The sequence below is a fragment of the Pterocles gutturalis genome, unplaced genomic scaffold, assembly GCF_000699245.1.
Source record: "Pterocles gutturalis isolate BGI_N339 unplaced genomic scaffold, ASM69924v1 scaffold51479, whole genome shotgun sequence".
Classification (NCBI taxonomy): Eukaryota; Metazoa; Chordata; class Aves; order Pterocliformes; family Pteroclidae; genus Pterocles; species Pterocles gutturalis.
The window spans coordinates 457-14,372 of NW_010137704.1; the positions used below are offsets into that span (position 1 = coordinate 457).

The 13,916-nt window shown below is 35.8% G+C and overlaps 1 protein-coding gene across 1 annotated transcript; it reads left to right on the plus strand.

Annotated features, from left to right (window-relative positions):
• Nucleotides 1-1,727: 1,727 nt before the first annotated feature.
• On the plus strand, nucleotides 1,728-13,914 carry LOC104468509 (cone cGMP-specific 3',5'-cyclic phosphodiesterase subunit alpha'; the record flags this gene model as incomplete). Its single annotated transcript, XM_010082678.1, has 11 exons — nucleotides 1,728-1,874; nucleotides 2,252-2,359; nucleotides 2,467-2,576; nucleotides 4,659-4,746; nucleotides 6,436-6,536; nucleotides 7,528-7,635; nucleotides 7,902-7,965; nucleotides 8,974-9,048; nucleotides 9,193-9,276; nucleotides 10,295-10,448; nucleotides 13,228-13,914. Coding segments are annotated over 11 exons (1,110 nt in total), but the record flags the coding sequence as incomplete, so codon positions are not given.
• Nucleotides 13,915-13,916: the final 2 nt, after the last annotated feature.

Below are 13,916 nucleotides of genomic sequence, written 5' to 3' on the forward strand. Positions count from 1 at the left end.
CCACTGCTCCAGGTCTCCTTGTCCTTGACCTCAGATCAGAGTAGATATAAAGGAAAATCCCAGGGATAAGGTAAAAACTTTGCATGGATGTTCAGCCTTATTTGTTGAAATATATGCATATGTTCACTCATCTTTTCTCCTTAACTGTAAAATGGAAATAATTTATACATTACTATGGAGGAAAGGATTTATTGTGATCATATAACTTATTTTGTGTGCTGCATCAGACTTAGCTGAATTAGTACTTGTTTGGATTGGGGCACATCCTTTTAAAGTATAATACTGCTTTCCCTAGGCTTTGGGATATACAGATGAAAAGTGTTATAGAACAGTTCACTGACATTGCTATTACCAGTTAGGCTATTCGATGTGGATGTATATAATGTATACAAAACAGGCAATTTAAATTTAATACAGGCTTCTTAACTTTCATATCCTCTGCATTTTAGAATTTAGTATATGTTTTAAGGAGACTCTTCAGTACAAGGAAGAGCTGGTCTAAGCTCTGTAGCTGCCCTTTGGAATGAGAAAAATCCCTGAATGGCATCCAGACAGCTTCTAATGAAATTTATCACACAGAGAAAAGATTATGCATTTATACAGTCCACTACTTCTGGAATGATCCCTCAATTTCATCAGTGGTCAGGACTGAGCAGAGCAGACTGTTGTAAACTACAGAAAGGCAATGACTAAGACAGGGTCACCACCAACTACAGCACTAGAAAGCAAATGACTCTAAGGGATTTGAAGTAAGCCATGATAACCATGAATACTATATGCTTCGTACATTGAAGCATTGCAACAATTTTTACTTTATGCACATACTGAGACTATTCAAGAGCCAGGCAGTCAAGAATCTGCTACAAGTAGACAAATGAGAACACAAATCAGATTTGTGAATGTTTACATCTGATCTTGTAGGATTTTCCAGTCCACTTTCCATGTGCCAAATCAACCTTATAGGTTTGTCTATTAAGCGTATACAGGCTATCACTGAAAAAGAGAGACTGTCACAGGAAAAAAGGTAAGACAGGCTAATTTGAGAGTTGGTTGTGGAGCAGAAACAAACAAATCACCAGCACTCCAGAGGTTAAAAAATATACAGGAATCTTTTCTTGCCTATAGTCTCTCCAAGAGAAGACAAGGCCATAGGTAGGAAGGCATGGAAGCAAGCCTTCTGTTACTAAAAAAAAAAAAAGGTGCTGTTGTTGTACTTTATTCTACCGTATAAGTCAAAAATGTTTTGTTCTAGACAGGTTAGTTTTAGTTATTATATTCATCACTGTTCATAAGATCCAAAAGTGAAGAACAACACTTAACAAGAATAATTTTGATTGTCAAAAAGATGAACTGCAGCCTTGAGACCAGGCTGAAAGTGGGAGAATCATGGGATTTTATACCAGGAAGGAGAAATTCCAAGGCCTGAGATTGCTGAACTAAGGAAACGTTGAGATGGTCACAACAGCTTGTCTTGGAATTCAGAGCAGGAAGAAACACCATCTGGCCAAGACTTTTACCTATCCTCTTTGAGAAGAAAGCCAGCAGTATCACGATTGTGTTTCGTAACTTAATACACACTAGTTTGTACTGAAACCTAAGGCCTTTGAAGATACTGTAAGCATACTGTCCTTAGGCAATGTTTCTACTGAAGTCAGAAAATAAAATACAAGGTTTTCCAACTTTGTTCTTGCTAGAAAAACCCTTGTGTTTTTGACTTTTCCTAACAGAAGGAAGAATTACCTGATCCAAAAGATTTAGAACTGTATGAATTCCGCTTCAGTGACTTTCCTGTTACAGAGCATGGCCTGATAACTTGTGGAATACGACTGTTCTTTGAGATAAATGTTGTTGAAAAGTTCAAAGTTCCAGCTGAGGTCTGATTTATTTTTTCTTGTTTATATTTATTTTAAGATACAAGAAAAATAGCTGACTGTAGGTACTTTAATATAGAAGCAAGCAATACTAAAATATTAGTGGCATGGAACAATCTTCCATTCTTCATTAAACATCTGCAAATATTCATAAAGACTTAAAACTAATCTTGACATAGTGTGAGCTATGGAAGTAAATCAACACACATTTACATAAGAACAATTTGCTGTTTCTATGTTTAATTCAATTAAAAGCAATTATTTTCATAGAATGTGCACATTATTACAGTAATTTCATAGTATTTTCCAGGAATTTTATAAGAATGCCATCATTTTGTTTCAATTAACTGCACAGTCTTAATTACTTTTGTTCATAATAGGTCCTTACAAGATGGATGTACACAGTCAGGAAGGGTTATCGAGATATCACTTACCATAACTGGCGACATGGATTCAATGTGGGACAAACAATGTTTACTTTGCTGATGGTAATGTTGCTAGTATTAACCTTACATTCATTATTTAGTTTTCCTTTCAATTCCAGATGGAAAATTCAGAAAGGTACACACTCAGAATTGTCTGTTTTCTTTTACAGACAGGCAAGATAAAGAAATACTATACTGATCTAGAAGCATTCGCCATGGTGGCTGCTGCCTTCTGTCATGACATTGATCACAGAGGGACCAATAACTTGTATCAGATGAAGTAAGTACAAATGCTCAAATATATGGATATGTAGTATTTTTAGTGGCAAATGAATAAAACATGACAAAAAGTTGCAAAAATATAAGGTATATATTCCATATTCTTCTGGCATGGATGAAGATTTATCCTACAGAAGATTTCTGCCTCAGAGCATTTGTCATGGCAGCTGAAACACAAAGACAAAATTCAAATGCAGAATCTTAGAAGGATGTCGTGGAGCTACAATTTATTTTTAAGAGAGACTAAGCTTTTGGAATGCTTGGATTGTAGCAGAGCCTCATGCACATGAGGCCACAAAGAAATGAGAAAAATACGTTAAAATCCCTAACTGGATTACTTTTTTTCAAGACAGCACTTTTCTGGAGAGGGATTCAGGATGTGGCACAGATAAAAGCCAGTTTAGAGAGGGACAGGATTTAAGATAGATTCCTTTTCTCTGTTTTCTACTGTACCATTTGACTAGCTCAGTTGTTCCCCCCCTCAGTTTACTGATTGATGCAGGTCCTTTCCTGGGGTGTAATCTCCTCATGTTATACAGGATTCTGACCTAAACAGTTTGTGCTCTGGACTGGGTCCACATGCCAGTAAATTACACATCATGAGGTTAAGCTTTGCAATTCATGCTCCTTTTTTTTTTTTTTTTTTTTTTCTGAGAAAATATTCTAAAGGATTTCTTTGTGATTTTTTTCCCTTGTTTGTTATGAAACAATATTAATTAGTAGATGCTTGTTACAGAACAGTATTGATTCATTTGGTTTTGAACTTACTTTTTATTACAACATTAAATATCATGGTGAACCTTGCTCTTCTCCTGAAGGGTGAACAATCTACCATTTAGTCTTTTACATCATCTGTTAGGGCTTGTTTACATGTGCTAGCTCCAGAACACAGGTTTCTCAGAATGTCTCGTGTACCAGAAGATTATAATTCTCTGAGTACAGTTTCCCACCAACTGTATCTCCAGAATGATTCAGCCTCTTCCTCTGACCCTGGATACATGCCTCTCAGGAGAGGCATTTCAGCCTGCGTACTGAAGCAGTGACGTGAAGGGATTTTCTGATTATTCCCAGGGATTCTCCAGGTGACGTAGGAGAGAGAGAATGACAGATGCTGATTCTTATTCAGTCGCCTGCCTCTCATCCAAATAAGTTTAAGGGAGGTTTTAAATCTTCCTACTGTGGTGTTCCCTAGCTGAAAGCTCTCTATGTGAGGTCATACGCAGTAAAGCTATTTATAAAAGTTATCAGGCTTTACCAGGACAGTTCCTAATCACAAGTCAGAAAATACAGGTAGCATCTAGCAGTCTGGCCTGGGTTATCTGAGGAACTGAGTTATTAGCCAAGGAAAGAAAGGAGGAAAATACACTTCCAAGCATGCAGAACCACCTCGAGCCTACATAGATAGGCCACTTCTCCCTTCCTCCCACTACCATAGTCTGACACAGAATTTCCTCTGCTCGAAGCTTAGCCCAATGTCAGAGAATGCTTTGAGCATAATGTGATGAGACTGAATACACTTGAGCTGTCAATACTTGCGCAGTCCATAAAACAGTGATTCTGGGGGACGGGAGGAGCCCATGGGCCTTAGAGGAATTAAAGTCCATTATACTGTTACTTTAGATTTAATTTACAATAAGTTAGAATCACAGGGGACATGGCTCACAGACAGATGACTTAAAAAGCCATGACACACAATAAATACTAAAAAAATGCATAAAGGCTATTTTTAAGGTACACAGAACGTGCATAGATTAAGCAAACGTCAAAACTGGACACACGAGACAAAATAGAGACATGTTTTAAAAAACACACATTTTTCATTTTAAGGCATCTAACCATGCCTTTGACTTTAGTGGGCACTGAACACGCAGTGCTCTCCAATTTCCATCATTATTCAGTCACAAGAGTGAAGGCAAGCAAGCCTTTTTTTTTTTTTTACTCTTCATCACACAAATGCTAAAGATATATAGCTTAAGCTATTGAATATGAAGATCAGAACCATTGTAATCCTAAAAATCTGAATCCTGAAACAGAAAGTATTGCTTTGAAAATTTATTATAAATAATTGCTTCTTTTTCAACAGATCAGCTGCTCCTCTGGCAAAACTTCACGGCTCTTCCATTTTAGAAAGGCATCACCTAGAGTACAGTAAAACCCTACTGCAAGATGAGGTATGTCTGCATGAACCATCTACTCACACTGATCAACACAAAAGATACAATTAAGTTATGATGTTCCGAATTTCATTATGTCTCATTCATTCCTCTAGGTCCAGATAAAGAAATTACGCTAAAATTCTGAAGTTTAAACCAAATTCTTATGCATTGTCCACTCTTATAGAAACATCAGTAATTCTGCCAGAAAGAGACTCAGTCAAGACAGAACACCTTTTCCTCTGGGCCTCACTCACACTCAGGTTTTTTCTACTTTCACAAAACAGATGATGTTGAAACCAAAGCACAAAATACAATACATGCATACAAAATATTGTAATTAAACTGCTGCCCCTGGCTCAGGAGGCCTGAGTTCAGCTCATGGCTCTGGCAGCTGGAGAGCAAAGGAATGGAGCTGTTTATGGAGGGCCAGACGCACAGGCCAGACCCCCTCCCCCCCAACCTTACCTTGCTAAAACAGAGAACATAGTGTCATGAGGCTATGCTGCAGCTCTTGTTATTGATCTTCCCTGAATTAGGCAGACATCCTCAGCTGCACTTCCCCGGCAGCTGCAGAGATGAGGCTCCCCACCACACTCTCCTCAGGCTCAACAAGATGGTGGCAGCGCAGCCCGCCAGGGCTCTCTGCCCCACAGAGCCCTGCTCCTCTGGCAAGGATCAGCCATCCTTCCCTCAGTGGTGCCTGGTTCTGTCCTAGCTACAACGGAAGAGACTATTTACAACTCTTTTTTATAGAGTATTTTGTATTTGCAGAGAAGTAAGAAATTTAACAGGCTAGGCTTGAACACACATGCCTCTTCCATCCCACCTGTTCGCAGCAGCGTGGCAGGCACCCACTTCCACCCTCATTTTTCACTTTTTAATCCCTGTGGTGGTGCTCTTTCCTGAGCTCATGAGGCCACAGAATAAAAAATCCTTACACTAAGCAGTAGAACAATAACCTCAAAAAACCCCAGAAGATTTATGATTCAAAAAAACCCAGAAACCACCTTTACCTTTATTGATGGCGACATACTTTTTCAAATGTGAGATGCTGGGGACTAACCCCTGCTCTTTGCTGGAGCTGTTGTCAGGATCTCTAGAGGCTCTCAACATCAGCATTGCTGCACCCCACGCTCTCACAGGTATTGTCCCCTAAGTTAAAGAAGGAAGGAAAACCAGAACACTTAGAAAAATGCCGTGTGATGCTCTCATTCCCTTTGCCTGAGAAAAAGGCCATTTCACTTACTATTGTAGGTCCCTAACAGCACTGCAGGCTGACACAGGTTAACAGGAGGAAAAGGTGTCCACTGTGAAGCTTTAAAAAGTCTAGGAAAATTAGGTCTATGGAATGTGAATTGTAAAGAAATTATGAAGACTGACATTTCATGCGGAACACAGGTGGTTTTCTTTGGTTTTCATTTATATATGGCGACAGCAGGACTTGGAGCATTTTGAGTCCCTGTGGATCTGGTTATTTGTGCAGCCATCTTAGATCCACCTACCACTCACACACTTATTTACACATTTATTGGCAAGGAATAAGGGCCATCTTTACCAACTGAATATTTTTTCATTTGTAGCATTATTTTAATTTAGAGACTGCAGTTGGCCAATTTTGTTATACTATTCTGAGACAATCTGCATAGTACAAACCAAAGACAGCATTATAAAAGGAACTGAATTTGTACACTTTCCATCTTGCAGAGTTTAAACATCTTCCAGAACCTAAATAAGCGCCAGTTTGAAACTGTTCTACACTTATTTGAAGTTGCAATAATAGCAACTGACTTGGCTTTGTATTTCAAGTAAGTACTAAATTCTGTGTAACTTCCTTCTGAAAAAAATATCAATCATATACAATTTATAAGTGTAGTTTTTAATAGTTTTTAACAGTTTATATGCAGAGTATAGAGATGTTTATATGCAGAGTACAGAGCTATATTTAAAATTAAGTCTAATTACTGTTAAAAAAAGGAGATTCTTAGGTTCCTTATAAGCTTTCAAATTAGAGAACACATAAATGTATATAATACTTAGTATACATTCAGTAGGTCATTCAAATATGCTTTTAGTTAGAGCAAACACTGTATTTCAGAAGTGAGAATTATGTCGCCTAATCGTAGTGTGCATGTGTGATACCCAGAGTACCATACTACCATTACTCATACTAAATAGGAGCATGCTTATGACACAGAAATTAAGATGCTGTTTTAAAAAGAAAACTGCAGACATCAACAGAACCCAGTGCTAAATATGCCAAAGACTCCAAATATCAAATACTCCATCCTGTTCCTAAACTACTGATTTAATGTGCTTTTATAATGCATATCTTCCTTAAAGACATATGGAACCTTTTGGCTTGGTCCAGATTTCTTATGACTGGGACAATTTAAAGCCAGGAGAAAGGAAACAATTCTAACTTTAGATTTTTGAGGGGAGAGAGTGGACAAACATTTATTAGTATTTGCATCACTTTTCCCAATCCATTATTTTACAGGAAGTAACAAATAAGTAATACTAAAGGAATAGAATGTCACCCCAAACAGTTTTAATATGAAGAGTGAGGAAACTGGTTATTTTTTTGTCAGGAATTCTGACATAATACTTTACTCAGTGGAATATAGCAAAATCTAAATGTGCTAAGTTACTGGAAAAGTTTGAGTTCAACAGGAAGAAGGTGCCATGATACTACGATTAGGATACTACTTTGGAAAAGCATAAATATCAGAAATATGATTTTCTATTTCATTTTTAGTGCAGGAACTATATATATGGTTTATTGGTATCTTTTAACAGGAAAAGGACTATGTTTCAAAAGATTGTGGATGCAATTGAAAAAATGGAAACAGAAGAGGAGGCAATCAAATACATATCTATTGATCCAACCAAAAAAGAAGTCATAATGTAGGTGGTTAATATTTTACTCTTTATTCCATCAGTTATCAAGGACCAGATTTTAAAAGAATTTGGGCCCCTAAACATGCAAATTAAGACTTTGTATTATTGTCCGATGATGAGCATAATCATGATTTTAAATTAGAAATAGATGTCTATAATCTTCTCAAAATGTCTGTATCTTAGGTATCCAAATTCCTTAAAAAATCTAGACCTTTTTTTCCCCCCCTATTATCATCCTGACTATACTCTTGTTCCGTTTTGTGCTTTCAAAGGGCTATGATGATGACTGGATGTGATCTGTCTGCTATAACCAAGCCTTGGGAAGTGCAAAGTAAGGTAGGTACTTTTCAGACAGACAATACTGCATTTGCCTTCTGTTTTACTGCCTATTTGGTGCATTAAAAAAAAATACTTTTTTATAGTTATTTAAGTATCTGCACCTGTGTTTCCAGAAAACAGCTTCTACTTTTTTCTTACTGTGAGTGTAAAGGTTCCATGATGCCTCTCCCCAAACACTCTACAGATGCTCCAAACTTCTCTACTTGTCCTTCCGCTAAAATGGGCATCCCTGATTCTGTCAGCTGTTCCAGCTACCCTTAAATATCACTCAGTTATTTTGGTGCTATCCAACTTTTGTTATTTTTCAGGTATTTTTAAGTTACAGATTTAACAACAGTATGATTTGAATTAATTGTGTCTGTTCTGTAGATCTTGGTGCCATTTCGAAGTACTTAAATGTGCTAAAATTTCTGTAATACAGTGTGACACTGCTTTGTACATACGTACTTCGAGTACTTCAGTACTTCACACTGAAGCTCATCACTTAGCCTTAGAGGAACAGGTTTTAACAATGCATAATCAAAAATAAAACTGTAAGATGCTTGTGGAGCCTTCTAAGTAATACACATTACAGTTACTAGAAGATTCTGTTATGTTGCTTGTAATATTGTCTTGTTCCTAATCTATCATTTACTCAGCATACACCAGAATATTGTTACAGATAATTTACTGGAAAAAGCCTTAAGCAGACCAGAGAGTGTCTGTAATTTTTGAAAGAAGCACTTGACTACCTCTACATGGATTAAAGAGTGGAATTCTATTGTGTTTGACCAAAACTCCCTATTTCTGGAGTACTTTTTCTGAGATAAAACAGCTAGCAAGAAATAAGTCCTCTCTTTGTGGAAGGGAAGTTAGCAATAACAGTTAAGTATTAAACAGCAATATGCCAGTTCTTGGTTAATCAACATTTTCACATTTTCTGGAGAGCCTTATTCTTTTTTTTAATTTTATTTATTTAAATTGACTGCTTTCTGCTGACATTTCCACTGAATTGTGATTATTCAGGTTGCCCTCATGGTTGCAAACGAATTCTGGGAGCAAGGTGACCTGGAACGAACTGTGCTACAGCAACAACCAATTGTAAGTACTAAACAATTTAACTGTGTTAAGCAATATTAACTGTTATTAAACATTGAACAGATAATGGCCCATGATGCTTAACTAGATCATTATACCAAAAAGCATGATATCTACATAATCTAAATTACTGCTGTTCTGTTCTAGCCTATGATGGACAGAAACAAAGGAGATGAACTACCTAAGCTCCAAGTTGGTTTCATAGATTTCGTGTGTACATTTGTGTACAAGGTAAGAATAATTGTTTGTTTTCCCACTGCAGTTCTGATGGCAGGATTAGTGACAAACTGTTGCAGTTAAAAAATTCTAGACAGCAGCAGGACTCTTGGTCACAGGGTAAGCAACTATCACAACAGCCACAATTTTTCAATCTTTTGGTTACACAGAAGAATTGCTCCCACAGAGGAAATTTAAGAGATGTGAAGCTAATTCATAAACAGTGAAGATCTCAGTGAAACTTGAGGGTGCTGAGGTTTTGTTAGGACCTTGAAAGACTGAGTGAGAAAGCCCAGTCCGATTCAGTCCCATTTAATATAAATATGTAACATGTGACTGGTTACAGAAGGCAGTTAATGGCACCGCAAAGCTAATAGGAAACTTGCAATATTCTGGAAATAAAGATATTCTGTATTTTCTGCAAGGCACTAAAATGCCAACACTATTAATCTCTGTCTACCTTTTCATATTACCCCAAAATGCCATGCAGAAAAGTGACATGTAATATTTTAACATCTTAAGATACATCATCATCTGCTTGGAATAGACTATGGGATACTAGACTTTTTTATTATAAGCTGATACAGATAATCATATGATAAAATATCATGTATCATAGTTATATGATATGAATCAGATTATCAAACATGGAATTAAGGAAGATACTAGATTATGTAGTATATAGATCTTTTCTAACTGACTAAGTGCACAATAGAGCATTATTCCAACACAGTTATTTCCAATAATATGCCTCCAAGAAAATGCTTTCAAATGTGCACCAGCACGTACTCACACTATTTCTTTTAAATTTTTTTCTCTTCTACAGAAAAACGACTACCAGAGATTGAACAAGTGTTTGAAAAAACAAGTTAAATCAAATAAAATTAATTCATCTAGCATACATACTGAATGAGATTTAATAGAAAAATGAAAGCTAATGTTTTCTCTGCAATATTTCCACTGTAAATTTCAGATTTTACAAATCATCCGCATTCACAGATTTCTAATTTACTAATGTAAATTGTTTGTACAGGAATTCTCAAGGTTTCACAAGGAAATTACACCTATGTTTGATGGTCTTCAAAACAACAGGGTTGAATGGAAAACACGAGCTGATGAATATGAAGAGAAGATGAAAATTATTGAGGAACAAAAGAAAAAGGAAGAAGAAGAAGCTGCCAAAAAAGGTTAAGTAACTTCTAAGGTTTTCATTTACATATATTTGTAAGGCAGTCAACATATTCTCTCTTTCAAATTCACACATGCAGTGCACTCGTGCAATATTCTATTAAACTTTATACTAATGGTATATGAATTCCGAATTAGCCAAATTAGTTTAATCTTTACTTGGAAGGGGAGTAACCTTTAAAGATTATACAAATCCAGTACACTGACCTCATTTTCTAAATTGCAGAATTATAGAAAATATGACCATCACAAAAGTGAAGGGACTGTAAAATTTGTCTTAAGACTTACAACTGAATGCAATTAAACACTTATTTATCTGTGAATGTTGCAATCACCTGAAATATTAGAGATGTATCACAATTGTGTGGCATCAGCCCCAAATGTATTCAGGTGCTTTAAACTGAAAATGAAAATGTAAGGAAAAGAGATGGGAATGGATAGTGTGCATTTGGAACATAAAAAAGCAGTGCAAATCCCCACTTCTCTTCCAAGTTTAAGATAAAGCTTTTGGCTCTAGTTCCCTACCACCAGTTTCTTGGCTGAAATACACTGTGTCATATTACAAATTTAACACGAATCTTCCTAAGACACCTCAAGTCCTAAAACTGAAAGTATGATTCTGTACTGTAGATAACCTACAAGAGAATCTGATTTTATAGAAACTGAGAACCTATGATTCAAGCGTAAGAGTGCAATGAGTCCATTATTTTTATTCTCTATTGCCTGTAGAACAGCAGGTCAACAGCTCTGCTAATCAGCTGAGATGACTGAAAATGTTCAGAAACTAAAAAAAAACTTGTGTGATTACTACAGAATGATTTATTGCCAGATAGTTTGAAGAACAGTTAAAGTGTGTGTTTCACATCTTTAAAACATAAAGCACTACTGAATAATTTATTTGTTAATCAGTGCCTGTGGGAAATAGGTGAGTATTCTTCACATTTCACAAAAAGAGAGGCTACTCAAGGCCACTCACCAAGTTACTGTCAGAGTGTGAAGTGGAAGTAGACTTATTGGGTCCTAAAATAAATGATACTAGGCTAAAATTAAAAAAAAAATGTTGTTGCAAAGTTGTTAAAAAGTACTGTAAGTTACATAATTTAATCAAAGCAGATTTTTTAAAGGGAAGTTTAATAAAATGAGTTATATATTATTATTGTAATAAAATTACAAGAAATATTTTGGCCTGCTCACACTGTGATACCATTTACACACACTTAAACAGAAATTAGAGCCACACCACTGTGTCCCAAATTTATTTTTGAAGACACTTTTTTGCAATTAATAATATAATTTATTTAAGATTTATTGCTGAGAATTAGCTGGTTGTAAGTAGGAACACAGTACTCTTTCCTTGCACTGGAATGTAAGCACCTGAACTTCACAGAAATATCAACAAAACAAAACAAAATAACCCAGGACCTATACACAAACCTCTTTATACATTTGCTTTCTTGGAAAAGAGTATTGTTACTGAAGTCTGATCCTATGCCTTTAAGTAGTATATGGTTCTTAAATAAAAATTAAATTATACATTAGGAAGACTCAGGTTATTTCTACTCCCACCTGAAGTTAGGACCATCTTACATCATTGGTATTTTGGAATCACTTAGTCACTGACTTAAGGAAAGAAGTATTTTCCCCACAAGAAACCTTACAAGCATGGACAGACTGATTTGAGGAGCTAAGGATCTGACCTTTGCATATCATAATTGGTATCACAAAATTTAAGTTAATTATTTTGCATATTTTTAAATGTGCACTGGGATGAGACCATGCACATTTGCGAAGAACAGATATGACACTGTCAAATGAAGGCCATGTAAACACATGTGTTTGTTAAGTCAGTTCATACAAACAATAGTTCGATACGTGCTGAACCATGGTGGTTTCTCTAGATCACATTGACCTGGCTATTCTTAGCCATTCAGTAGACAGAAAACAAAATAAACATATTTGCTGAACCACTACAGTGGAAAGTTCAGAACAGAAACTAAAACAGAATACAGTATTAAACTAAGAAAATAAAATACATAGTTAGTAACATAGTATTGATTATATCCACAAATTACAAAGGGTAGGACACTGATTATGTGACATGTTTCAATGCAGGTGGAAAGGGTCGAAAATGACCTAGTAACATGGTGATCCACAGCTTTCAAATGTAAGTTTTAATTCTAATATTGGTATCTTACCTTACATGAACCTGGAAACTCAACTGAAAGAATCTTAAATATGACCAATGACCAATGAACATCTGTGGAATCATTTGAGAGAGACAGTAACAGAGTCAGTAGCTATAGACAACAAACATAAAAAGTGTCTCTCAGTTGGTGATTACAAAGGGATTCATGCAGGGTTGGATAAAGGCTTATACAATTAGGTCAAATTAAAGTTTTTGTATCATCTGCTTCACAAATAGATTCACAGATTATATTGATCCAAGAGTTTATTTCTTTTGCATGGCTTGCATACCTTAGTTTTGTATGTGTGGGACAGAGTTATATGTATTTAACTACTGAAACTTTCCAGTAAGAGTGGTTCAGTGTGTGTTTGGTCCTTTGTTGGTACTCACTGCACACTGTATACACATATGTATATATAGCATGTGTTATTGTTCCTTGCTCGTTTTTCCCAGACAAGTAGTGAAAGCATGTTCAATTTTCAGATCAAACGCACATAATATGCGTATCACAAAAGCAAAACCTTTTAGCAGGAAATTAGAGCAGCTAAAATTAACAGAAAATACTCACTTTACTTTCCTTCTCTGTTTTTTAGCTGAAAATGCAGCAGGAGCTGGTGGCGGAAGTGGAGAGGATGGAAAATCCAAAACATGTATAATTTTGTAATTCTTTGTCTCAGACACTGTTTCTGCTACAGAAAAGACATCTAGAAATAATTTCAATGAGCCCCAGAGGATTTCTTCTTCGCATAGAATAGTATAGATCAGTCTCTTAACAATCCTCTTAAAACGCCATTTGTTGGAAAGAATTTTTAATGGAGTAAACAAACAGTTACAATTAAAAACCGGAAAATTAAAAGATAATGGTGTGAAATTAGTTAACTGTGCACTCTAGATATTTTTTCATGTCACTCAATTTATATACAGTATTTTTATTAAAATATGTAACTTCTGCACACAGGAAAAATATAAATAATTTTGACAGATCTTGTATGAAATTACTGAATGAAATCTAACATGTAAAATTCAAGAAAAATGTACGATTTTTGTAACTTGTATATTTAGTTTTTTATATTATGTGTTATTTCCTTATTCTGGAATTGTCCTTTTCCTTCATTCTCAATACTATATAAGGTTCTAGAGCAAAATCTCCTTCACTTTAGGAATGCTCAGCATAATTCCCTGGCTCATATTTATTAAAAACAGGTCCACGGTACACAGTATTTCTCCAAACCTACCAAGAATAAATCTGTAAACTGTCGCCATCGTTCAGAGAAACCGCTCT